The 27326-nt window shown below is 37.4% G+C and overlaps 1 protein-coding gene across 1 annotated transcript in view; it reads left to right on the top strand.

The window, feature by feature from the left end:
• The window catches only part of LOC149548145 (phosphatidylinositol 4-kinase beta 1-like), an 88867-nt gene extending 61776 nt beyond the window's left edge, over positions 1 to 27091 (top strand). The window contains exons 11-16 of the mRNA XM_089792167.1: positions 2895 to 2948; positions 18817 to 18960; positions 19059 to 19112; positions 19204 to 19278; positions 26270 to 26353; positions 26510 to 27091. Of these exons, the coding sequence (XP_089648293.1) occupies positions 2895 to 2948; positions 18817 to 18960; positions 19059 to 19112; positions 19204 to 19278; positions 26270 to 26353; positions 26510 to 26611 (513 nt within the window). The 3' untranslated portion in view covers positions 26612 to 27091. The remainder of the gene's footprint in view (positions 1 to 2894; positions 2949 to 18816; positions 18961 to 19058; positions 19113 to 19203; positions 19279 to 26269; positions 26354 to 26509) is intronic.
• Positions 27092 to 27326: the final 235 nt, after the last annotated feature.

Raw genomic sequence — 27326 nt, 5'->3', positions numbered from 1 at the left:
AACTCCCGAAGAAGCCTTCACAGGGAACAAACTAGATCTTGGTCATCTGAGAATTTTCTGTTGCCCAGTCTACATTCACATTCCCAAAGAGAAAAGTTCTAAATTAGAACCTTCCAGAAAGAAAGGGATATTCAATGGCTATAGTGAAACAACTAAGGGATACACAGTATATATTCCAGGACAAAAGTTTGTTGAAATCAGTAGGGATGTTAAGTTTGACGAAGATATCGCTTTCATAACATCCTTAAACAAAGAAGACAAGGAAATTGAGAATCAGAGGGCGTTCATCATAGAAGATGATTATAATACTGAGAATCAGAGGGAGAACACTATAGAAGATAATTCAATTGGAAATTTGAGGGAGATTTTTTCTGAAGACAGACACACATTTGCATCAAACACTGAGAATGATGAAGCTTTAAATTACAAGAAAAGAGCTCTATGGGAAAGAAAAATGTTTGAAGTGAACAATGTGGAACTAGATGAGGTTTCTAGAGAAAATAAGAAAACAAGAAATAAAAAATTCTATGTTGCCTTAATGACAGAACTCACAAGAACAAAACCAACTAATGTTGAGGAGGCTTTAAAATGTCAAGCATGGAAATATGCAATGGTAGAGGAATATCAATCTATTCTAAAAAATGATGTCTGGGATATTGTTCCTAGACCTAAAGAGAAATCAGTTATATCTTCAAAATGGCTGTTTAAGATCAAGTATGCACTTGATTGAAGCATTGAAAAACACAAAGCTAGAGTTGTTCCAAGAGGTTTTTTTCAAAAGGCCGGAATTGATTATGAAGAAACATTTGCTCCAGCTGCACGTTACACTTCAGTAAGAACGATAATTGCCATTGCTGCATCCAAAGGATGGAAAATACATCAAATGGATGTAAAGATAGCCTTCTTGAATGACATCATTGAAGAGGAAGTATATATAGAACAACCTGAAGAGTTCACCACACATGATATGAAGCATTATGTATGCAAATTAAAGAAACCTCTCAATGGTCATAAGCAAGCTCCCAGTCCTTGGTATGAGGGGATAGACAAGTATCTCTCCAAGTTAGGAACTTAGGATACTCAAAAAATGAAGCTGATTCTAACATATATTTCAAAATATCTAATGACGACATGTTAATTCTTGTTCTTTATGTTGATGACTTATTGATAATAGGTGCAGACCATCTTATAACCAAATGCAAACAAGACCTCATAGCTGAATTTGACATGAAGGATCTTGGACTTATACATCATTTTCTGGGTCTAGAAGTATGGTAGAAAGAGAACTATATTATTCTAAATCAAGGAAAATACACTACTGATATATTGACCATATTCGGGATGATGGATTGTAAGCGTCTTTCGACTCCAATGGAAGCTAACCTTCATAAGCTCAAAAATGAAGCAGCAGATTCAGAACCTGTAGACCCTACTCACTATCATCAAATTGTTGGATCCCTTATGTACATGGTAAATACAGGACCAAATATCTGCTATACTATGAATGTGTTAAGCCACTTCATGTGTGAACCCAAGAAGATTCATCTAATGGCTGCCAAGCATATTTTAAGATATCTACGAGGAACAATTGGACTTGGATTGAAGTATACGAATATAGAGTTACAACTTCAAGGGTATTCTCATTCAGACTGGGCAGGCAATTCTATTGAACGTAAGAGTACCATAGGATGCTGTTTTAGTCTTGGATCAGCTATGATATCCTGGTTCAGTAGAAAGCAGTCAGCAATTGCTCAGAGCTCCATTGAAGTTGAATATATGGCTGCCTCTATGGGAGCACGTGAAGCAATATGGCTAAGGAAACTTTTATATGGACCATATGGAAAACCACTATAATCCACTGTGACAATCAAAGCTGTATTAAACTATTAGTTAACCCAGTTTTACATAACAAGTCCAAGCACATAGAGATTCCTTACCATTATATAAGGGACGTGGTGGACAGAGATGTTATCAAGTTGATTTACATTAACAGTTTTCCAAGTCTGATATATATATAAGAGCATTGATTTTCTCTATAAAGATCTGATTTCCTCAACAGAAAATATTTAATATGTATCCTAAAGAAATTTCCATGTTGTGCTATTGTCCTTGAACTCAGGGTACTATTTTAGGGGCGACCCAGTATTTTTTACCAAACCCTTGTCAGGATATAATTAGAAAAAAACCTTCACAAATGTTTAAAATTGAACACCAAATTAAATATATGCAAAATTCAAGTAACAAAGTTAACATGCCCTAGCCTTAACCTGAAAGTAAAACTATGCATTCTTCCTATGCTTTTCCTTTACTTCTCTCCTAAGCATAAAATTGAGTTAAACAAGGAAAGGCTTACGCAATATATATTTATTTTTCAAAACCGCTTTTTGATAATCTTGGGAAACAAGCATGGCAAATGAGGTGGGTGGTGATTACTTGGTTAATTGTTTGGAGTGTAATGCTTCTGCGATTTGAAGTTCCTTGACAATGATTGGGCTGTAACTTTTAAGTACTGATTGATTTGCACATTTTCTATTAAAGTCCTTGACCATGGATGAATAAATTTTCAGGCATTTGTAATCAAGGCTTAATGTGTTCCACTGCCTCGTACATTTTCAGGACCTTCTGCTCTTCAATTTATATAATGATCTGTAGAATTCAAGCAAGTTTCATAGACTCAAAATGATGATAGTTTGGAATTACTAATCTTACAATATGCCCTCTACTTAAGCAAATTTCTTCCATGGGAAAGATGATGCTGTTGTTTGTTTCTTTTTTATTCATATACATAGTCAGGCTTCATTTAGAAATTTTATGTCCTTTAATCCTGCCACTGAATCAAACAGGTGAAATATGCCTGCCTTTATGACATCAGTTTTACTTACATGTTTGTGCAGAGAAACTTTGTTGAGAGCATGGCTGGATATTCCATTCTTTGCTACTTGCTTCAGGTATTTCTGACTTAAAATAGCTTATTGATAAAACAAATTTGAATGGCACTCTTTGGATGTTATATTTTTTGTATAGACTGGAATAATGGGTGAATGAATAAAATTGACCATGAAAAACTGTATAAATTGCAATTTGAGACATAAATTTTGAAGTTGTGTAGAGTGATGGAGGTCTAGCTGGGTTCTTTCAAGAAAGAAGCTGTTCTGTATGCAAGGACATTGTATATTTGACATAGCCAATCTACAGAAAACTTAAAGTACAACTGATCACGTGGCTTTGATCATTTTCATTTTTGTCAATTTTTAATGGCACAATGATTCAAACTTCCCAGCCATGAACAAATAATAGAAGTCCTTGAAAAGATTAAGCTATTGTTTAGTGTAGCAAACTTATTTACAAATTTGATAAAGCATTTTGAACAAAAAACAACAGGCTACTTGATTGTAATGATCTCACCTAAACTGATCAGAAATTCCAGACTTGTGTCGATGACATTTTGTCAAACGGTTGGTGTGTTAATACTGTCTGAACTATGCAAGTCACTAGGAGCTCCGAATTTCTGATGTAAATTCTAGTATGATAAAATGCAAAGGTTGTAGATCTCCAACACAACAACAAAGTTGGGAAAAAATATATATTGATGAATTAAACTTGAATACGACAGTTCAACAGTTCAACTGAAAGTACGACAAGGCACTGATTGGCATTCTATTCAATATTTGCACACAAGACCACAATCTTCAGAAGTAAATGAAAGAAGGGGGAACCTGGAGTCAGTTGCTGAAGATAATTTGCAATCTGGATTCACGTTGACTATCTGCTGTAAACTGTGACTATCCTTTAGCTAACCGCTGTGTAAAACCATCCACGTGATTTGGTAAGCAGGGTCCACCTTAGGTTGCTAGTCCAATGGTTGTCAAAGTCCAACTCTCTCCTTGCTGTGGGATGATACGTCTCTGCTGCCGTATACTCCTGGTGCAACTAAAGCTTCTTATTTCGATTTGGTGACTACTCTCTGTCAGCCTCCATCTGCCGATTTCCTCACTCCTCACCGTGCCTTTCAACAGTGATAACCAGGAGTTGTTAAGAAGGAATGGACTGTATGATGGACGGTTCAGTCTGTACCAAAGACCACGTACCCGGATGCTGCTGGTGAATGAAACAAGGGTGGCGGTGTTTTGCCTTACCCGTGAATCCGACTATCCCTGCAATCCTGTGTGTATTCTGCTTGGGCAGGAACTATAACTAGTTCGATACTGTACTGAAACCGACCTTAATCTGCAAAGACTGTCTGCTGCAGTCCAATACCATCTGGGTATATCAAACTGAGGAGCTGGCTCGATATTTCCATGCACTCAGAATGAGGCCCATACTAAAATCCCTACGCAACTTCCCATTACTTAACAAGAAAGTTCTATTTATACTGTGTACCGTATCAACCTGTAGGTATCAAATACTGAACTGTGTATGTTCGATGATCTTCAAAAGAATCTTGGTTATACAATAATCTTCAAATCTGATGTAGACTTCATAAGAAGACGGGGGCTACATCCAGCTTCTGACTTCTCAAGGGTTTTCGTCCTCGGGTTTGCTCAGTCACATTTAAGCAACCAGAGTTTCTAGATATTGAGTTCATAAAATATCGTGTGTTCAAATCCCAAGGTGGCATCTCTTATTTATAACCTCGAAGTGAGGGAAAAATGTTGGAATAAGAGACGTGGGTAGTCACTTAAGTCACTTTATAAAGTAAATGACTTTTAAAACATAAAGTAACTTTATCAAAGAACCTTTAATTTATTAAATGATGAACTTGAGATAAATTTCCCATGTGATTGGTAAGCATCTGACTGTTGATGTCATTATCTATCCGGATGTGGAGATAGATCAATCCGGCGCCATAGAACTAGTGCGGGGAAGGGGACATGACATTGGTGGTATTAATCTAGGAGCTATCATGCTATCACATTCCTGGAACATAGAACACAAGCTAGTTTGAGACCCTCGTAAATTCTAGTTATTAGTATAAAAATAGCAGAGAAAAGGAATTAGAAGAAAGGAAATGTGGATGAGATGCACACTAAAGTGCTTTAATTTGTCAAGCTTCATTAGAGAAGCCAATTTTAACTGGTCCTTAAAATAGCAACAACAATCCTCATTTTCACTTTATATAGACAAGATTAAGCTAAAAAGTGGAAGAGTAGCCCCTACAAAATTAGTGTCTCAGTTTTGAGGACCATGTTAGTGTAGTTTTTTATTTTTCCTATTTTGCTAGGTTTTTCGTACAATTCTAATAATCTCGCTTAGGTTAATAAAGCATGTCTTATTAGGTGAATGGTTGTGAGGTGTCACCTTCCTACATGTGAGCATCCATTAGCTATCTTGGGAAGATACTTTGCTATCTTTAGTCCGATAGATGGTTGCTCCTCATTGCTTGGTGTTGCCACCTCCTCCCTCTTCCTAGCCTATATAAGCATGCTACCTGGCTTGTATTTGCATCTCTTGTTTTTGCATCCTCTTAATGCTATTTTGCTTCCAGCATTTGCATTACTCTCTTGGAGACTAACTCTATGATGCTATTTTGATTTTGTATCATTTGCATTCATAGTTTAGATATTTACTCTTTGCACTAGTTTTCTGGGTTATTAATCTTTTCAGATTCTCTAACATGGTATCAGAGCTTTTCTATGTGCAAGAGTAGATTTTAGTTTCCTTATTTGAAAGATTCGGGGGGGGGGGGGGGCAAATAAACTTTATTGTAGTTTTTTTGAAAAACGAAGTATGCTCTTCTATTGCATCTTTGGATGATCCTGAGAATCAGAAAAGTTTTGACAAAAACAGTTTTTCTCTGGGGTTTCAATCTCAAATCTGACAACCAACTTGCATATTTGGAGTTTTCAATCAGTTTTGCAGGTTCCAGCATGCCATTGATGGACTTAAGAAGCTGATCCAGCATTTGCATGTCATATTTTGGTTGCTGGGGTCGTTTTTTGATTTTTGGAGCCATTTTTTACTGTTAAAGGCGTCTGATTTACACTACAGCAACATCTTCTGTACATCAGCATGAAAAACGCTTTTTGGGTTTTGTTCGCAGCCCCGAAAAACCATCTGGGTATCTTTTAGATTTTGCATGCAAGCTATATATTTTTCAAAATCGAGCATGCAAAGCTACAGCCATACCCCTCTTTGTTGGCAGTCGCAAATTTGAATGCAGTTTTCAAATGTCTCGTTCTTGCTCATACGGACTCCGATTTTGATGATTCTTGTTATGAACTTGCAGTGTAATCCGGGTGCGCGCACTCGGGTCAAAACCCCGGTGCACCCGGTGCGCGTGCGTCACGCACCTGAGTACCCCCGCCGGGAGTTTTTCTGCTGCCGCACCCCCGCTGCACCGGTCAAGCACTCGGGGGGGACGCAGTGCTTGGGTGCTTCCAGGGTGCGCGGGTGCTTCCTGGGTGCTCGCGAGGTGCTTCTTGGGTGCTTCTCGAGTGCTTGCAGGGTGCTTCCTGGGTGCTCGCGGGGTGCTTCCTGGGTGCTTCCTGAGTGCTTGCAGGGTGCTTCATGGGTACTCACTTTGATATGGCTATGATACATTATTATTATTTCATTGTTTCATGCTATTCGGCTCATTGTCATCATGAGCATCTTTATGATATATGATATTCATAGAATCATATTTGAAGAATGAATTTTGAATCTTGCATCTTGAACTAAGTTGATTTGTTAAATGGTCATTAGTAATGGTTATGAAGTTTCAAGTTTCAAGTTTGAACTTATGGTTTGTGAATCACATTTCAATTTTCTCTTTTCATTGTATTCAACTATATTTGGTATGTTAATGTTATATAATATATTGAAGTATCATTTCATAATTAGCATTTTCAGTCATATATATTATATATATACTATGCAACCCCCTCCCTCCACTCCCCCTCCTCCCCTACCCCCCCACCCCCCCTCCGCTCCCCCACCGCCGCACCCCCACCGTCCCCAAATTGAGGCTTTTTTTTTCCTGCACCCGAAACTTGTCCCGACGTCCCCCCGCACCGCCGCACCCCCGCGCTGGGATAACACTGTGAACTTGGCTATTTTTTTGTGCTCTATCCACTAGTGGAGTTGTTTTTTGATTTTCATGCATGAATTCTTCAGAAATTGCAGATTCTCAGCCGTGACTGTGCACAGTTCTCGTTTTGGAAACTTCGAAGGATCATAACTTTCTCATACGACCTCGTATCGAGGCGATTCTTTTTTTGAAAGTGCATGATTTTTCGAGTAGATCGCAGTGGTGCTATTTGTTTCCTTGATTATTGTGCCCAAGTTTCACTTTTAGCATATGCTCTTCATGAGGGTTTGTAATGCATTGAAATCAAGATCACTAAGTATCTCTTTCTAGTGGTAGTTGTAAATGCACTAAAATAAAGTGCCAAATCATATTTCTTTGGGAGGGGGTTCTTTGATTGAGTAAAAAAGGGGGGGGGGGGGGGGCATTGTTGTGGCTGGGTTCTCTTCTTTTTAGCATTTCTTTGCATTTTTTCATCATGGATTAAACAAATATGCCCATCCTAACTCCATACAATTACTTCGAGTGGAAATCACGCATGATAATTCACTTAAGGAAAGCTGGATTAAATAGGATAACTATGGGACTTGAAACTGAACCTGCTAAAGATGAAGATAAGCCTAAGTGGTTTAACAAATGTGATGAGGCATTTGGAACATTGTGTTTGTCTGTTTCTCCTGACTTGCTATTTCACATTGAGTCTTTGGATACACCAAATGAAGTATGGACAAAGCTAGAAACACTATTTGGCACACAAGATTCAATGAGGGGTCATATGTTGGAAAATGAATTAATTAGTTTGAGTCCAGGCAATTTCAACACAATCCAAGATTTCTTCACCAAATTGAAATCACTAAGGCTGCAGTTAAAACAATGTGGAATTGAAAAGAAAGATGAACAACTGATTCTTAGTATTCTCTCTAAGCTAAGTTCAGAATATTTTGTGTTTGTCTCTACCTTCTATGCTACTAAGGGTGCACTTGGTACTCAATTCACCATGCCATCTTTAGATGATTTTGCTGTCAATCTCACTTGAGAACAAGACAAGCTAATCCAGATGGGCATTCTTAAGTCCTCTAAGTCACATGCCTTGACTGCCAACCAAGGCACAAAAGAACAACAAGGACAAAGTAGTAACAACAATAGTAAGGACAAGAAACAAAAGAATAGCGAGGAGAAGAAGGATCAGATGCCGATTTCTTCAAAAGCAACTATTGATACACCATCTTCCAAGGGCGATAAGCCTAAGAAAGAAAAGGTCAAATGTGCTTATTGTAAAAGACCTGGTCATGATGAACATAAATGTTTGCAAAAACAACTTGATCACTTGACATACATTCTTGAGAAGAATAATATCAGTGTTCCTGAGTCTATCAAACAAAGTTCTAATGAAGGGTCTAACAAGGAAAAAGAAAACAGCAAGGGGAAAGGAAAGGGCAAGGCCCTTTTTGCAGTTGCTTCCTCACCATCCACTTGGGTTCTTGATTCGGGTGCTTCACACCAAATGGCTTCATCTAAGGAAGAACTTGCATCCTTGGAGCCGTGTACTATGCCTTCTATTTTGATGGGTGATAATACTCTTGTTGAGGTGTGTGGGAGAGGGTCTGTTGATGTGGGGGATGGTACATTCCATGATGTTCCTTATGTACCCTCATTATCAACTAATCTCCAATCGGTACACCAGATCACTCACACAGGTTTAGGCAAGCGGGTTGAGTTCACTCCTAGTTCAGTGGAGATATGTGAGTTGCACAATGATTCTACAGTTGTAGTTGGGAGAGCATATCATCAGTCACGACTCTGTATGTTTTCTCACTTTGTTCCTAATCCTCCTTTGACTGTTTCACTCACTCACTTTAATGATGTGAGCAGATTATGGCATGAGCGGTTTGGCCATCTTAACTTCCACTACTTGCATCAACTTAACCAGTAGAGCATGGTCATAGGGTTGCCTTCTACTTTGACATTGGAGTCACTTGGAATACATGATAGATCTTCTGATGGGTTAGATTCACTTGAGCAGTCTTCTACCTCCACTTTTGATGCAGAGAGTGATTCAGAGGACTCACCTCCTTCCTCTCCTAGTCATCATTTACAGGTTGATGATTCCCCTCTAGATTCTCCATCTTCTGGTCCACTTTGGGCTAGACAGACCTTGCAGTTTGCAGGTGATTGGGTTGGGGATCCATCAGACACCAAGCAGACTCGTTCACAATTCAAGGATGCTCTACATATCTTCATTGCTACTGCCTCAAATCCACAATCCTTTCATGAGGCTTCTGGTATTTCTGAGTGAGATATAGCTATGTAGGAAGAGTATAGTTCCTTGATGAGGAACCACACTTGGGATGTTGTCCGTTTTCCTAAGGGAAGAAAACTTGTTCGATGTAAGTGGATCTACCGGACAAAATTTGCAAGCTTTGCTGGGGGTGTGGGATGCTTCATCTTTTGGGGGGCCTCTTCCTCTCACTTGGAGTCCTAATTTTCTTTGGGGAGTCTCTTTTCTCTCTCTTTTGGGAGAATTTTATGTACATGGGTACCTCATCAGGCTTGACTTGCCGGGACCCATTTCTACATCCACCTAAGCTTCGCTTATGGGGGGGTGTTAGTGTAGTTTTTTATTTTTCCTATTTTGCTAGGTTTTTCCTACACTTTTAATAATCTCGCTTAGGTTAATAAAGCATGTTTTATTAGGTGAATGGTTGTGAGGTGTCGCCTTCTACATGTGAGCATCCATTAGCTATCTTGGGAAGATACTTTGCTATCTTTAGTCCGATAGATGGTTGCTCCTCATTGGTTGGTGTTGCCAACTCCTCCCTCTTCCTAGCCTATATAAGCATGCTACCTGGCTTGTATTTGCATCTCTTGTTTTTGCATCCTCTTAATGCTATTTTGCTTCCAACATTTGCATTACTCTCTTGGAGACGAACTCTATGATGCTATTTTGATTTTGTATCATTTGCATTCATAGTTTAGATATGTACTCTTTGCACTAGTTTTCTGGGTTATTAATCTTTTCAAATTCTAACAGACCATTTATTCTAATGGTTGTCTCATACAAGATAGGTACAATGTGTTAATATTGTGCATTTCAATTCCTTCTTTTTGTATGGTTATTGATTGCATATATATACATATAACCTAATTATAGTGTTAGTGTAATATAATCTTTCAACATTGTACATTTCATTTCCTTCTTTTTGTATGGTTATTGACAGTGTTACCTCGGCGCGGAGGGGTAGGGGGGACATCGAGACGAGTTTTGGGTGCTGGAAAAAAATAGCCTCAATTTGGGGACGGTGGGGGGACGACGGGGGTGCGGCGGTGGCGGAGCGAAGGGGGGATGGGGGGGGGGGGGGGCGGGGGAGGAGGGGGAGTGGGGGGAGGGGGTTGCATAGTATATATAATATATATGACTGAAAATGCTAATTATGAAATGATACTTCAATATATTATATAACATTAACATACTAAATATAGTTGAATACAATAAATAGAGAAAATTGAAATGCGATTCACAAACCATAAGTTCAAACTTGAAACTTGAAATTTCATAATCATTACTAATGACCATTTAACAAATTAACTTAGTTCAAGATGCAAGATTCAAAATTCATTGTTCAAATATGATTCTATGAATATCATATATCATAAAGATGCTCATGATGACAATGAGCCGAATAACATGAAACAGTGAAATAATAATAATGTATAATAGCCATATCAAAGTGAGTACAATAAACAAAATGACAAAATGTCAATAATGAGAATGGAATCATCTCAAGTGCTCTCTAATCATCCCCTATACCGAAGTCCTCATCATTGGAACTACTAAACTCCTCGTGAGTATGCCAAAACTTTTTTTTTTGGACTTTTTTCAGCCTCATCTCGGAGCACCCCGTGAGCACCCAGGAAGCATCCCACGAGCACCCAACGCGCACCCGCACACCCGAGCACCCGGGAAGCACCCAAGCACCGCGTCCCCTCCGGGTGCGGCGATGAAAAACTCTTGGCGGGGGTACTCGGGTGCGTGACGCACCCGCACTGGGTGCTTACGCGCACCGGGTGTGCCGGGGTTTTGACCCGGGTGCGTGCACCCGGGTTACATTGGTTATTGATTGCATATATTGTTAGTGTTATATAATTTGTCTTAAGCTTATTAACCTCATCCTTTTTTTTCCTTACTTGAGCAGTATATGATTCAACAACCTTTAAACTATAATCCCTATCTGAAAACAAACACAAATAATCTGTTTTCAAAGATTTTAAGGCTACTTAACATTTTGTAAATCAACAACAATGGAACCGCTTTCCATTCTCTTTTGCCTCTCTTCTATTTGTGCTTGAGTACCATCATAACACACCAAGGCTGCAACAATCATCTCTTCATCAACTTTCAGCTGGTTTTTCAAAGAATGATTGTCCCTTCGGCATGTATCTTCTATTTGGTCACCCATAACATACTCATCCTGAAATTCTGTTTTTGATTGTTTCACTAAATCACTATCATGTATAAGTTAGCTGTTATAAAAAATGCACGATTCATCACTCTTCACAAGGATGTTATCAATGTCATTGTATGCTTCAAGTTCCCTGTTTGATTGAGTTGTGTGCAGTGACAAGGTGGCTGTCATGTTTTCATTTTCAGGCAAATTCTCATCATCTGAAGTCTCCAACACACTCTTTCCTCTAGTTAGACCATCCTCTTCAAGATGTTTGTTTATAACCACCTCCAAGTCACCGATGTAGAGAGTTTCATAATTCATACTTGCGTTATTTTGTAGGGGTGAAGTTATGTGATTTTTATCTTCTTCATTGCTGGCCCGAATTTCTTTGTTTTCCTTAACTTCATTATGATCCTCACAAATGTGATTAGAGGTCCAAGTTTGTTGTCATGTGAAAAAAACCTGTTCTCTTCTCATTTCGTTTTTGCTCACTTTTGGAGATCCTGCAACTTGTTTACCTTTGATGTTGACTCCCGTTCAATCATAATCTCCTTGAACATGTCAAACTATTGTTCAATTGATTCCTCCACAAGCTCGTAAGCCATAGGTGAGATTACGTTCTCCCCTGTCCACAGTCAACAAATCAAATTTTGAGTGCTTCCATATATCATCGTTCTCATCATGAATTAATGACATGATGGTTTTTATGCAAGCTCTCACATTGTTGGAATGATGTTTCCTAATTTCTCTTGAGACAATTTGAAACAATTGCCAAATCAACTCCTCAGAACCAAGGTCCAACATAAGAATGAAAAATTGGGTGTTTTCCATTAGTTCTAGAACCTTTACCTTCTTTCCACAAGTAGGGTGCTTGTCATTATGTAACCCTCATTGGCTGTCCACAATCAACTGCAATACCCTCCTTAATATGTTATTGCTGTAGGGTGTGATTGGTGCTGTGATTCTGATAATTTCACTGAGACAAGAGGTGGCTGCTAATTTTACTCCTACATTCGGATGTCCATGAAACTGTGTTATACAAGGGCAATCATTGAAGGTTTTAAGGCCCAATTAAAAAGCCTCCAATTTGTCTGGTTTACCCCTAACAAACATTTTTCCAGCTCTTCCAACTTAGGAACAAGAGTATCCTTACCTTGCATAGGCTCCAATTGCCATCTCATAATGTACAGCTTGTTCCCTATTGCCCTTTCCTTCTACAAATCCCTTAGCTGTTCACTACTAAAAGTGCCATTAAATTCCTTGGAAAAGACCTTGGTTTTTAGATTTTCCATCACTTCCTTCTCCCTTAAAATCAATTTGAAGTGGAGTAGTTTTAAAATAATTCCAACCTGTGTAAGAATTCCCTGTCTAAATTTCATGGCGGCTGAAGCTTATCTAAGGAGTATTTACTGTAAAATATCACTTTAGTAATCCCATTGTTGGAGTATGTAAATTTGGTTCACAGAATTAAATCTGAAATCTTATCAATCAACATATTCTTGAAGGAAACTAAATAGGAGGTGCCGGAAGTCTGCTCTGTCTCCAAACAATGGTTTACTGTGATTGCAGATGTTACTTTTATACTTCCAAGCAAACATTCACCAAAAAATGTTGTATGCGTTCAAGCACTAAAATATAAAAATGCATGCATTATTTGAGTAAACAAAGACATAAAAAATGTGGGAAGCCACGCAGATAAAACCTGGAAAGAGTGCCTCCAGTTCAACAACTCTCTCAATCTTCTTATGAGCCAAGCATGGGATGATTTCCAATCACGTTACTCCTGCCTCTGTAATTTCAATTGTGCCGAATTATAGCTGGAAAATGGTCTTCAGTATTGGTGCGACAATTTAAGCTTGCCTCCTATCAAAGATAGTTCCATTGTTTGTGTGAATAGATGGAAAGCTCCTGTCAATACTTCGGCAGGTAATCCCCTTATACCGAGTCTGGGTTTTTCTAAAACATCACCCTGGAACACATGGAATTTTCTAATGTCTTTCTTGACTATGGTAAACTGATGCAAGAATCGGATCAACTTTCCTTTCTTGTCTCTTGTTATGCCTGTAGGTGGACTAGTGTTGACTGATGGACTAGCTCACTGTTAATGCTCCAGCATTTAATTTTAACAAACACACAATGACTCCCATCACTCATAACATTCGGCACTGGAGTATTTTGTGACAAATATAGTCGGAAAATTTGGGGCTGTGTTAACTAGATTTCCTGAGTGTTTTACAATCTCAATAAATTTTTTCCACAAATATCTATTTAAAAAATAAATCTCTCCAAATAAATATTGACTTCCCAGTCTGTCTGAACATCCAAGAACTGTTACTCTAGAAAATTCCTGCTTGGATAAAAACACCCCTGTTTGAATAGCCACTTCATATACTGCCAGGAATTAAGATACAACACTCCCACAAGTAAGATCTTGAAAATGATTGTCCTTTTCACAAATGTTTCTGCCCAGATGCGCTAGCTTTGGTTACTTTGTACAGATGATCAATCTCAATTAAAATTTAAAGCCAAACATTAATCGTTTCTCATTCTACAGGAATGCGTATGAAGATCACGACATTAGTATTATTGAAGAGTTTGCGACCAGATGTAATCAAAAATAGCTTAATATCCTCTATTTTCTGCTTGCAACATTGGTTACGACAAAACTTGGACAAATGATTCCAAATATAATAGCCCAGATATAGAAAGGAACTCACGCACATGGAGAGATATGGTTTGAAGTTTCTTGGTAACGACAAACTCATCGTTGGCTATCAAACATCCATTCAACAACGTTTTTTGTTTTGTTTTTGCAGAGTGTGTTTCATGACAATAACATCTTGGACATCCAATTTTTTTTGTGTGTTGAATGACTTCTACAGTGATTATTTACGCAATTAACTGTTAACAAGAACTGGATGCTGCTGAGACTTTTAAGAAAATGCTGTAGGATCCTTGTTATGTCTGTTTTTGCTGTTTAGTCTTTTTTTGTTTGCTGTTTGTTGGCTGCTGCTTTGTTGTGTTTTATCTGTTGGCAACATTTTGTAAGTAGCTTTTGGGTCCCTTCAGATCCTTTTTTATCCTCTAATAAAAATTTAAAACATAATGAGATGGTGTTGATTCCAATTCTTTAAACAATCCCTTGAGAAATTCGAGATATATTTCAAGGTCAATAATTCCACCATCAAAATTCTCCAAGAGAAAACAATAATCAAGCATAAACCCAGCATTTCGGGGACGGGGACGTCCCTGACTTCATTGGGGACATGCATCCATCCCCAATTTTTTAACACACAAAATTAAAAAAATAAACAAAAATGTCACAACTGCTGTTCCCGTTTGCTGTTCCCCCCATCCCCAAAATCGGCAAAAAATTTTGCAGTCCCGGAAACCCGTCCCGCTTTCCCCTGCTGTCCCCATCCCGGAAACTCGGGGGAACATAGGCATAAACCAAACATAATGAGAATGAGTGTCTCAAAAGTTTTTTAATAGCACATCCATTTGACTCTTTGTTTTCCCTTTACGTGCCTCTTGATATTCCTTTTCTCTTAATTTTTCCTCTTTAAAATAAAATAACTTCATTAATTTTTCACCTTATTAAATAATAAAATTAAGTGGGCATTAAATTCAATATAATTTGATAACTTAACATTTAACTATTTAATTGACTTTTAGTGTCCCAAAAAGGGTACATTACAAGGATTGAACACTCCAATTTGGTGTACTAATATTGTTACATAAAGCTTGATGAGTTGAAAACCAAACAGGGTGATTAATTCATCTTCCAATTAGTTGAAAGGGTGATTGAAGTGATATTCATCATGTTGAAAACTGGAAACTGTGCTTCAAATAGAGTGTTGTGCAATTAGTAAGGGGATTGGAATGAGAACCCAGTTTTGCATAAGGAAGAAACATGAAGAAACAAGGAAAGTAGCTGAATGCCCAGTAGAACAGAGAAATATCACGGATTAGTTGAAAATTGAAACTATATTGTCATGGGACAATAGATAAAACTTGGATGGTTTGTTAGGGAGATTTTATGTCCAAGTTGTGCATGGGTCTTGGCATATTTCCTTCATACCATCGTTAACAGATAATGTCTTCTTTTCAGCATATAATATCCTCTTTTCAGGATTGTCACCTCTTTGGGCTTCTTGTCCACCAAGGCAATAGAGAACAGAGAAACAGGAAGAAACATGAAGAAACAAGGAAAGTAGCTGAATACACAGTAGAACAGAGAAATATCACAGATTGGTTGAAAATTGAAACTATATTGTCATGAGACAATAGATAAAATTTGGATGGTTTGTTAGGGAGATTTTATGTCAAAGTTGTGCACGGGTCTTGGCATTACTTCCTTCATATGGGGTTAATCAGGGTTATATTAGTTAGATAATGATTCATAGTAGTTAACAGATACTTGGGAAGCTGTAGCTGACTTGCAGAGAATATGTCTTTGACAAATAGATCTGCCCTCACATTGCTAAAGGTTCAATGAATGTGGGATACATGATAGACATGATGTACACATATTTTTATGATTCAATACTCAATAAAGATCCATGATCTGTTATGGTTTTTAATCTATGTTTTGTTTTGCAATGAATGGACGTTGAACGGAAATGGCTATGTTCTAATACTGTTATAAATTTTTAATGCCTAAAGGAATGATCTGATCCATAGATGTGTAGTTCTCAATCTTATAGTAATGGAACACCGAGTAAATCTGATTTTGATAATGAACAATCGTGGAATAAAACTTTTAGGTTGGCTTTGGTAGCATGATTTTGTTATAAAAGCGCTAACAATCAATAACTGAAAAGTTTTCTGCATTTAATGATTTGTTAGTACTGGTGTTCCAATGGCCCCAGGACCATAGGTGTCTCCTGTGGCAAAAAAAAAAAGTCAATATTTTCTAAAACTGAAGTGCTTTTGATTTGCTTTCCACAAATCCAATCCTAAAGGCTAATGCTATGGGCCCCACCCAAACCCTAAGTTCACAGAAAGAATTTATAAATAGGCATCTAAGCATCATTTCAAGTCACTTTTAAGTTTTAAAAATAGGAGGACTTGATGTTGCAAGAGAAAGTGATAAACTTGTAAAAAAATGGCATTTGCCAAGAAGGTTTGTGTGGTTTTCAAGGCCTCAGTTTGTATTTGATGACAGGAGCTCTGTCAAGCCCCTTCCATAAGAGATCTAAATACATTTAAAAAAATGGTGTAGGGAAAATATCAATTCATCAGACAAATAATTTCTTTTATCATATTTTTTTACCACGGGAAGCCTAGACGTTGCCTTTTGAAGCCCTAGTTGACTGATATTAATGTTCAAACTCAGACCTTTCCACTGTTCTTGTTTTTGTTTTCAAAGCTCAATGTTATGACATTTCTCGGAATATATATATTTATATATTGAAAGTGATATATCAATTACTTATCATTTCCAAGTATTTCCAAGCACCCTGGATATATTGAAGTCTTCTGAATTCCTTTCATGGGCACTTGGAGACTTGGAGCCTTTGAGACTGGTATTGGTATTAATCATTATTGCTATCGTTGTTAATACATGCATAATTAATTATATGAATACGATTTTTTTAATGCTTTTATCAACCAGCCATCCCATTATGGAGTAAGCATCACCAATTCCTCCATCAAGTGTGCCAATCCTTGGGTGGTGCCAAGAGGCCAAATGATTGAGTGTTCACTACATGCTTTTAGGCTCGATTGGAAAGGACAGACCGTCAGCACCTTATATGATTCTCTGAGGGATTCCATACTGTGGATTGGTTGATAGGGAAAGCCTTTGATTGAAAACCCTCATGCCCTCAAGTAATGAGAGGATGAATAAGGAAACATAGATAGGGGGTGCAGATACAAGCATCCCTCTAAGTGGACCACCCGATGCCGGATTTTCAATCTGCCTACCACTCGGGGCCAAGGTGAGTGTGCGCTCTTGGGCTTATTGAGTTGATTGCTTTGGTCCATTCCTGTCACGCTTCTACATTCAAACTCTATTGTGTTTGGATATTGAAAATGACCTATCTATTGAATTATGATAATTATATGTATTTGTACTTATATGTGTGATTACTAGCTCTAATGGAAATTATATATATATATATATATATATATATATATATATATATATATATAGATATATATATATAGTTGCATGACTTGAATCAGGTTTTATCTTGTTGAAAGGCATCTATCTATCACACATTTCTTATTTGAGTGGAATTTGTGATTTTAGAGCAAGATTTAGGGCAGTCCTGAAAGGGGACATTACAAGTTCCTCTCCCTTACCCCGCCCTATATTACAAGAAGGAACATGTGAAGGGTAATACCCTTCAATGCTATTGGAGTCTCAATCCCTGAACCCCTACCTACCGTTATTAATGTTTAATGCCAAAGTTTCATTTGTAATTCTTGTACTTATTCCTTTACATCTTTTTAAAAACTAAATTGTTAGTACTACATGTATTTTTGTTGCCCCAAAGCCACCTTGGTACACTGCCTCCACCATTCCGTCACTGTTTCCATACTTAGGTTCATAGGCAGAGTTTCGTTCATTTCCAAAATTAAGAATGAACATTTTACTATACATTGTACATTGTGTCTTTGACGTCATCATTAGATTTTGTGCCTTTGTAGCACAGGTCTACTGGATAATGCTTTTTCTTGATTTGATTCACAGTTCTTGTTAGTGTAGTTTTTTATTTTTCCTATTTTGCTACGTTTTTCCTACACTTTTAATAATCTCGCTTAGGTTAATAAAGTATGTCTTATTAGGTGAATGGTTGTGAGGTGTCACCTTCCTATATGTGAGCATCCATTAGCTATCTTGGGAAGATACTTTGCTATCTTTAGTCTGATAGATGGTTTCTCCTCATTGGTTGGTGTTGCCACCTCCTCTCTCTTACTAGCCTATATAAGCATGCTACTTGGCTTGTATTTGAATCTCTTGTTTTTGCATCCTCTTAATGCTATTTTGCTTCCAGCATTTGCATTACTCTCTTGGAGACTAACTCTATGATGCTATTTTGATTTTGTATCATCTGCATTCATAGTTTAGATATTTATTTTTTGTACTAGTTTTCTGGGTTATTAATCTTATCAGATTCTAATAGTTCTTTTGTCACTGGTGGTGTGTAAGCTGGGTTCAAGTTTTGGAATATTAATCAGTTATTCAAATAAGTTTTAGTTTGCAATTATCATTTAAATCCGAATGACAGTAACAATGTATCTCTGACTATCTTCTCCAACATTCTCTCTTTTATCCTAGAAATAATGTAACTTGCATGGGTTTGATTGTGTATGTGTTATATCTAGTCAGCAATATAGTGATTTTGAACATTGTAGGTGAAAGATCGACATAATGGAAATTTGTTAATGGATGAAGAAGGGCATATCATACACATTGATTTTGGTTTTATGCTGTCTAATTCTCCTGGAGGCGTTAATTTTGAAAGTGCCCCATTTAAATTGACACGGGAACTTTTAGAGGTAAGATGATCAATAAACTTATTAATTTTTATATATTGAAGCTTCTTAGGAAAATTGATGACATCTTGACAGTGTTTATCAACATTTTTTGTGTTTAGGTAATGGATTCTGATGCAGATGGTGGTCCAAGTGAGTTCTTTGACTATTTTAAGGTAACCATTGTTTTGCTATTTTTTTGGCAGATTATACCCTTTTTGTGCAAGTGCTTAGCATGCTTAATGTTTTTGTCTATGGTTTTCTTAGGTCCTATGCATTCAAGGATTTTTGACATGTAGAAAACATGCTGAGCGAATTATACTTCTGGTTGAAATGTTGCAGGTAAACTCACATATTTTTAGAGGCATATATTTTTGGGTCAAATTACTCACTACCTAGAATTATTGCATATGCATGGGGAGTTTGAGACATAAACACTAGATAAATCATTTAGTATATCGGTGTCCTTAGGAATGCAAAGAAATTTCAAATATGTTTATTCATAAATTAGCATTTCTCCTAAAAATGTTAGTAGGCAGTTTCTGAATGTGATGTAGAGATTGGATCTATGGATGTCTTCTTTCTTCATTTGGATCAGCAACATGAATTTCCTCATTGAAACAATGATCAACAGAAGATAATATTGGAAATAATTGGAAATACGTGCACATTTGTGACTTTACTTTCTTTACAGTTGTAAGCTTTTCCAGTTTTTGTTCTTTGCTTGAAAGGTAAGTAAATTCTCAGAAGGTTGGGTTGCTAAAGAAGGTTGGTTAGAGAGAGGCTGTCACAAGAGAATGATAGCTTGGTTTTGCCAAGTAGAGAATTTGAGCAAGATTGTAATTACTAATTTCAGAGCTAGACATAATCTAGCAAACCAGTACGTGCTGTATTATCATTGTTTTGGCTCAAGATACAGTCTAAGACTCTAATGTGATCTATATCTAGAAGAATTTGTTAATCACCCAGTTCAATATACTGCAGGATGGTGATTTTTGTTTATCATGTACTCCTAATTGAAATAATTTCTGTATCAACTGTGTTGTGTGCATTTGGGAATTTGGGAATGCTTGTTATTTTAAACTAGACTTTGAGTAGCTATATTGGTTAAATTGACCCAGATCAATTTTTACAGAATTAGGTCTTTATAATTGTGGCTTGCTCTTGTAGCTGTTATTTTGTCTAATTGATACTGGCCCAAGGTTTTTTCCACAATTCTTTCTTATGAAGTACAAATGTGTTATTTATAATCAGCAATTGGATTAAATGCCTTTTTGGTTGTAAAATGATGTAGTTTTTCTTGGTTCTTTATTTTCCTCAATTTGGTAAATTTCTGTTGTGGGATAACCTTCAGCTTGGATGCCACAAGAAAGGGTTATGTCAAATTATTTCAGGAGTTGCAATTGGTCTTAACCAGCTAGTCAGATCTGGCATCTTATCTGATTTCATTATGTCACCTTTTGAATATTTGAACCTGGCCTTAGATTTGGAACCCTCAAATATTTTACCTTTTTAGTTCATCCCATTTAACACTAAGTTACTGGGTTCCCCTGTTTGATGCGGGGCTCTGGTCCCGGTTCGGATATCCTCCGGGATTGACTTGGGTTCCTGTGGTAGGAACTCGGCTGCCCAGGCTGCACATGGGCTGAACCCGGACAAACCCATGTCTGTACATGGAAAAAATGGGCTCCACATGTCTTAAAAAACTATTTCACACCCTATAAAATCATTTTGCAAATACATTTTGAGACTTTTGTAAATTATGAATATGATACATGAGGTAATTTATTTATAATTTAGTTGCAATTATGGATTTATGAGTATCACACTTCTGACTTATTATTATACGCTTGAATAAATATGATGTATGCATACATTTATTATATATAAATATGTATTACATAAATTTATAATTTACACACACACATACATGCATGCATACATACATAGAACCCAAATTTGAACCCAAACCCAAGAAAAACTTTTTTGCCGAACCCGCATACACGAACCTGTACCCCAACCTGTAACAGAAACAGAATTGGCAACTTATATTTGATAAGAATATCACTTGACTTTGCCTATTACAGGAAATTCTTGCAGTTCAGTTGCCAGTTAATTGCATTGAATATTGTTTCTGACCCCATAATAATGTATTGTATCATTTTGGCATCAGTGACCAAATGACATCTGGTTTGTTGCCATACCTCCTGTCAAGTAGTGGAATGAGACACTGAAACAGAGGGATTATATTTCATCTCCATGTAAAGGAACTGAGGTTTAGTAATGCTTCTTCGATATATATGAGATTTTATTTTTGTATTAGATATAATAAATTCAAAATTACAATGTCAGAAAGACATTAACTGATCATAATAAACTAACTATGATACTATCTATGATCAAAGTGATCAGTTCCTACATATCTAAGAAAAAAAACATCATGTATCTTTGGCTGTATAACATGATGCTGAGTAAGCCATTGCAACATAAACCACTGTTGTACAAAAAAATGATAGTCATATACAAAAAGTATGAGCCAGGTTCGTCACACTTTCTTGTTAGCATGAATGCTGATGGTATTCCTATGGGGGAGTATCCTAGCAATGTTGGAGACATGTTTCAAAGTTTGTGTGTTGCATTCATGACAGAGTTTGTCATTGATGTCAACATATTGGTTATTCTGTGAAGACTGGTAGAGCAATAGACATAGTTTGGATTTGCGCGGTTCAAGGATTGAAGATCAGCTTATGCGCATATGTGATAATGTTCTAGAGTATGTCTAGATGCCACAGTTAAGAGCGCATGCGGAAATATGAAGCCTGGATAGAGTTATGATGGATTTGGTGAAGGCAACTTTCAGACAATGTTTCTGGAAAGCGGGTACTAGTGTTTTGATTATATCTTCTAATGGAGATGGAATCTGGTTGAGCAAACTTAGACAGATGTTGAAGACGTGTTGAAGATGCTGTGGCTAATCATGCACATTCTGATGATTAGCTAGTGATGAGTTATGAAGACTATGAGCTGACAGATTGCTTGTAATTGTGAAAAAGATGTAATATTGTAATGCAATATCTTAAGTTGGTCCTATATTATTATTGTAAACTGGGAAAGCCTCAAGGCCGACTCAATAATTTATTTTAGGACTTGGTATAAAGGAAAGTTGTTTTCCTTGGTTGTAATCATCAACGAGATCATTAAATGTGAAATATAGTCATATCTATTTGATGTATTGTGCGAGCTTACATGCAAATATATTTTGGATCAGAGAAGTGATTGGTGTAGTTGAGGCATTGTGTTTTTACAAGGAACTGTATTTGGCAAAGAATTTGTTGGACAGTTGTTGATGTACACTTGTATTATTCAGTGAGGATAGTACTGAAGCTGTTTGGACAGTGGGTCCTTTTGTCTTCCTTTCAACTCCTAACAGGGTTGGCACATCTCCTAACAGGGACTCATATGTACTGATTGTATTTCATTGATTCCTAACAGGGTCCATCCTTTCACAAGGAACATTTATATTAGTACATCATCTTGTGGGTACCATCCCCACCAGGGTTTTCCCTTTGATCAAGGGTTTCCCTAGTTAACAGATCTTCTGTTATTGTGTATGGCTATCTTTCTATGGTTGTTGCATCTACTGTTTACATGTTTCAAAATTAATAAGGATATTGAGAGTTGTTTTAATTGCATAACTGATTCACTCACCCCCCCACTCAGTTATCTTGGTGGACTTTACTTTCTAACAATTCCCACTTCTGTTTATCCCATCCATGCTATCCTTACATCCACCTGATACCTTTTTCATCACATATCTGCTGTGCATAGGGGTGCATCACTCTCTCAGAAACAGGTACCTACTGAGGAGTGGAGGGGATGGCAGCAAGGGAATAGCTACCACCAGAGCCTCCGCTGCTCTATCTTGCCTCTATTGTTTCAGCTTAGCCATAAAGTTGTCAAGAGTAGTCTCAAACTGAGTTGTTTTATTTGTACTTCTGAAGCATGTGTGCTCATGTGCCATCTCCCATTGTCCCAATCTAACCATGCCGTCCTTCAGCAAGTCCTCAAACTTTTCTTATTCACTCTAATGGTGACAAAAACCTGCAAGTCAATATTATATAAAATGAGTCTCCTTTGAGACTCAGTAAGAGCTGTAACCCTTCTGTTAAACACGTTGTCGTTCCTATATTCCCAAATGATCCAGAGTATTTCAACAGAAAGACATGATGAGAAAAAATTACAACTTTTCCTAAGGCTCATGACACATCCGGAAACCAACCCAAAAGGACTGATGTTATCGTTAATTATAACTCCAAAAAGATTTGATATTTCTCTGGCAAAAATGAGAAAGACATGATGAGAAAAAATTACAACTTTTCCTAAGGCTCATGACACATCCGGAAACCAACCCAAAAGGACTGATGTTATCGTTAATTATAACTCCAAAAAGATTTGATATTTCTCTGGCAAAAATGCAGTCAATGAAAAGCTGATTCCGGTTTCAGGGACTCTACATAGGGTGCAAGGATTGAATTCTTCGTTTCGCTGTTTAAGAGGAAGCCTATGGTGGAAAAGTCTTCATAAAAAGCATTTTTTCTTGTTTTCCACTGGTGTGAACCACAATTATTCAAACAATTTCTTCCAAGAAGAAGAGTCCAGATTGCCTCCCCAACAAGAGCTTACATGATCAATGATGTCCTCATCCTCAGTCAAGAGGGAGAATAAGTACTCGGCCTTAACTTTGGGAAGGGCTGAGCGATCAGGCAATGTATATTTTAGAAAATCATCCTCATTAAAGGTACACTATTTAGGGAGTTAAGGGATTGAGTATGTTCTCCACTGACTTTGGGGAATATCTGCCTGTTGACATTGCAATATCCAATCAACTGACCATTACTAATAATATCTATCCTCAATCTTATTGATCCCTTTTGTTGCCCAGCTTTTTGCAGAGCAACCCTGCAGCAGAGCAAGGGCTTTCCTCTTATGCTCAAGGCTCCACCAAACAGATCTAAATCTGCAAATTCTGTTACTTTCTGAAACCACCATTATGTGAGGTAAACTGTCTCACCTGATCCCACCCTTTGCCTAGTGCCTTAAAAAGATTAGAACCATGAAGTTATAAACCATAGTAGGAAGAGACCCAGCAACAAGGTCTGTCAAGTGCATTCCTTTCCAAAAAATTCCTTCTCAAGGGTAGACCCTTGAGATAGTATGTCTTATTAGCACCTTCCAAGGTTCCTGCCCCTGAAGTGCCTTAGCAACTAGACGCAAGAGAGATACATTGATATCTGAGGTCCTCGAGTCCTAGCCCCCTAAATTGCTTACTCATTGAACACCATTTCCATCTGACAACATGTTCCCTTTTATCCCCTTTTCCATCCGACCAAAGATATTCTCTAATCTGTTTCTGCAAATGATTGAATTGGTATCGGGTGAACAACCAAGCAGAGGTATAATAAATATTGTATGCAGATAATATCTCTGACAAACTTGGTATCTCCCTGCTAAACAAATATGGTATTATTCAATTTTTTTGTCAATTTTGCATCCTATCCACTCCCACATATTCCTCAAATCTGGAGAGACACCAATTGGAATGCCTAAATATCTGACATGGTGGTTAGGGCCACCCCAGACAATTATATATTTTATTGAATCAGTTTGGGGGAGAGTCCCTACACCCAAATATGATAGATTTGGGAAGTGAACTTTTGCTTCAGAAAGCCTTGCAAAAGGGATCAAGCTTAAAAATCAAAGTTTTCAATGTTACCTTCACTAAATTCTACCATAATGGCTGTATCATCTGCGAATTGAACATTAGAAAGGTCTTTTCGATTGGGGAGAGTAATGCCTTTGACCTTTGGAGAGAGAGACAGAGTTGTCTCTTAATAAATAATACAGGGCATCTGCAGCTGACACAAATAGTGTTGGGGCAAGAGGTCATCGCTCCTTATAGAACGGGACAAGATAGTGCTCTTTGATTGGCACCTATTCACATCTACCCTAGCGTTGGCACCAGTCATTAGTACCTTGACCATCTGTTGAAATTGTACGGGAAACCCAAGAAGTCCATCATTAACCATATAAATCCCCATTGAATCCTGTCATAGGCCTTTTCATAATCAATCAGGAGCATACTCACATCCTGCCCCAGATCTTTGGCCCAATTCATTGATTCTCAACATCTGAGAAAGTTTCAAGAATATATCTCCCCTTAACAAATCCAGTCTGCGTAGGACTAGGGTTGATGATCTCAGGAAGAATGTCCTCAAGCCCTTTGAAAGAATCTTGGCCAAGATCTTGTAGGAGACATTTAGGAGAGTGATCGGTCTCTCCAGTTTTTAATATTTTCATCACCTTTAGGAATAAGCTCAATAAAACCTGCATTTATCTCCCTCCCTTGAGATAGCTTCACTGTACACCTGGCATACTTCGTCCCTAATGCGGCTAATGTTAGTCTTACAGAACTCTGGGAAGCCCATCTAGCCCAAGGGGCCTTATCCTTACTAAGGGCTCTAATGGCAATATTGCTTTCATCAGCTGCATTATCTCTGCTCAACATGTCAGCATCCTCCTTGCTGATCTTTTTATGGATAATATTCCTTTTTTTCCCACTGGCTCTCTCCATGTCTAAACCACACTCCTCTGAAGAGAACAAATGACCATAAAAATGAGAAAATACTTGCAAATTCTCATCTTGGTTATTGAGATTGACACCGCCTTCCCAAGTGATGTCTATCCTTTCTTTAGACTTCTTACTTTTTTAAAAGCTGAAAGATTTTTTTGTACCTGTCTCCATGGTTCACCCAATTGGCCCTCTCTGATATTTCCCCCTTGGATCTTAATGTTCGGTAGTCTTCTCAATGAATCCCTAGCTAATGAAATGGCTTCTAATGTATTCTGATTATAAGGATCTTTCTGTATAGTATTTTATGCTTGCACCAGTTTATTGTGGAAATTGATTATGATCACCATAGGTTATAGGTAGCCCTATTAGACTTTGTTATTGTGTCTCATTGTTGGATGGTTGTAAGTAATGTGTCCTAGGAAAGTAGAACTCCTCTATGGTCATGTTGTTTCATTGCTAATATATTGCGATCTTGCTTTGTGTTCAAAGAGTTGTGTATTCACTAGCATTTTTGGTCTGGTTAAACTCTCCATTATGGCCAAGGAGCTGAAGTTATATAATCCCGTATATTGAGACAAAAAATTAAATCTATATTTGACCTTTAATCCCAAAAAGTTAATGGTAACATCAAGCTTCATGTTTATGTTTTAATAATTATGTTTAGGCTCACATTAACAGGAATGTTTATCATTTCGGTTACAGGACTCTGGTTTCCCATGTTTTAAAGGTGGACCAAAGACAATACAGAATTTACGAAAGCGCTTTCATTTAAGTTTGACAGAAGAGGTCAGCACATGTTTTTTGGTGGTTCATTGCCATATGTAAACTTTGACGAGCAGTATCTCTCCACTTTCTGTTCATTTATTGTTGGTATTTGGTTTAGACGTCTTATTTTATGAATTTATCATACATCTTATATTTCTTTGTTTTTCTTGGAAGCAGCAATGTGTATCATTAGTTCTTTCTCTTATCAGCAGCAGCTTAGATGCTTGGCGAACAAGGCAGTATGATTATTATCAGCGGGTGTTGAATGGTATCTTATGAGAGGTCAAGAACATTTCGTTCTTTGTAGTTTTGTTGTTTCATTTTCCTTATTTTTTAAGGAGGTATTGGTTTACCCTCACAGTAGGGGTGATTGTATTATATTCTTTTAGTCAAAGAAGCTTGATGGAGCCTTGCCTCACAACGTTGTATACAAAGTAAACATCAGAACAGAAATTGAATAGAAGGAAATACATTCACGATTCTTCTTATAGCTCACAAGGAAGGCAAAATGGTAGACAGAGGTTCTGGAAGAACAATTTCGAGCTGTTCATGTGTAGACTTTGTATCATCCTTATTGCCTTAATTGTTTTACTTGAATGCAGGACGAGGTGTCTGCATCGGTTATGTAAGGGATTACATTTTTTGGGTTGTTGAGGAGGCAGTTTTTAACAAGTTTGGCCTTTCCATGTTTATTTTTCCCATTAACAGTATATTGTTTTGTTCAAGTTCAAAATCAAAATGGATCATGCATTTTATTTTGATGCGCTGACTGCCCTGATCACAAATACATAAAGTTTCATTGGGCATTTACTGTACCGTATAGTTCTTGCAATCACAAAAAATGCAATACGAGGGTTTCTCAAAATTTCCATGCTGCTTGCAGTTACGGTGGCCCCTGGCATGGATATCACATCATTTTGAGTTTGCAAATGAATAGAATTAGTGATTATGCTAATGATCAGCAAAATTTAAGTGAATTATATCTGGATGAGGA

Source organism: Cupressus sempervirens, chromosome 7 (assembly GCF_028749045.1).
Source record: "Cupressus sempervirens isolate cs-2001-9-10 chromosome 7, ASM2874904v1, whole genome shotgun sequence".
NCBI lineage: Eukaryota > Viridiplantae > Streptophyta > Pinopsida > Cupressales > Cupressaceae > Cupressus > Cupressus sempervirens.
The sequence above is the reverse complement of the archived record's forward strand: the minus strand, read 5'-3'. Positions and strand labels throughout refer to the sequence as shown.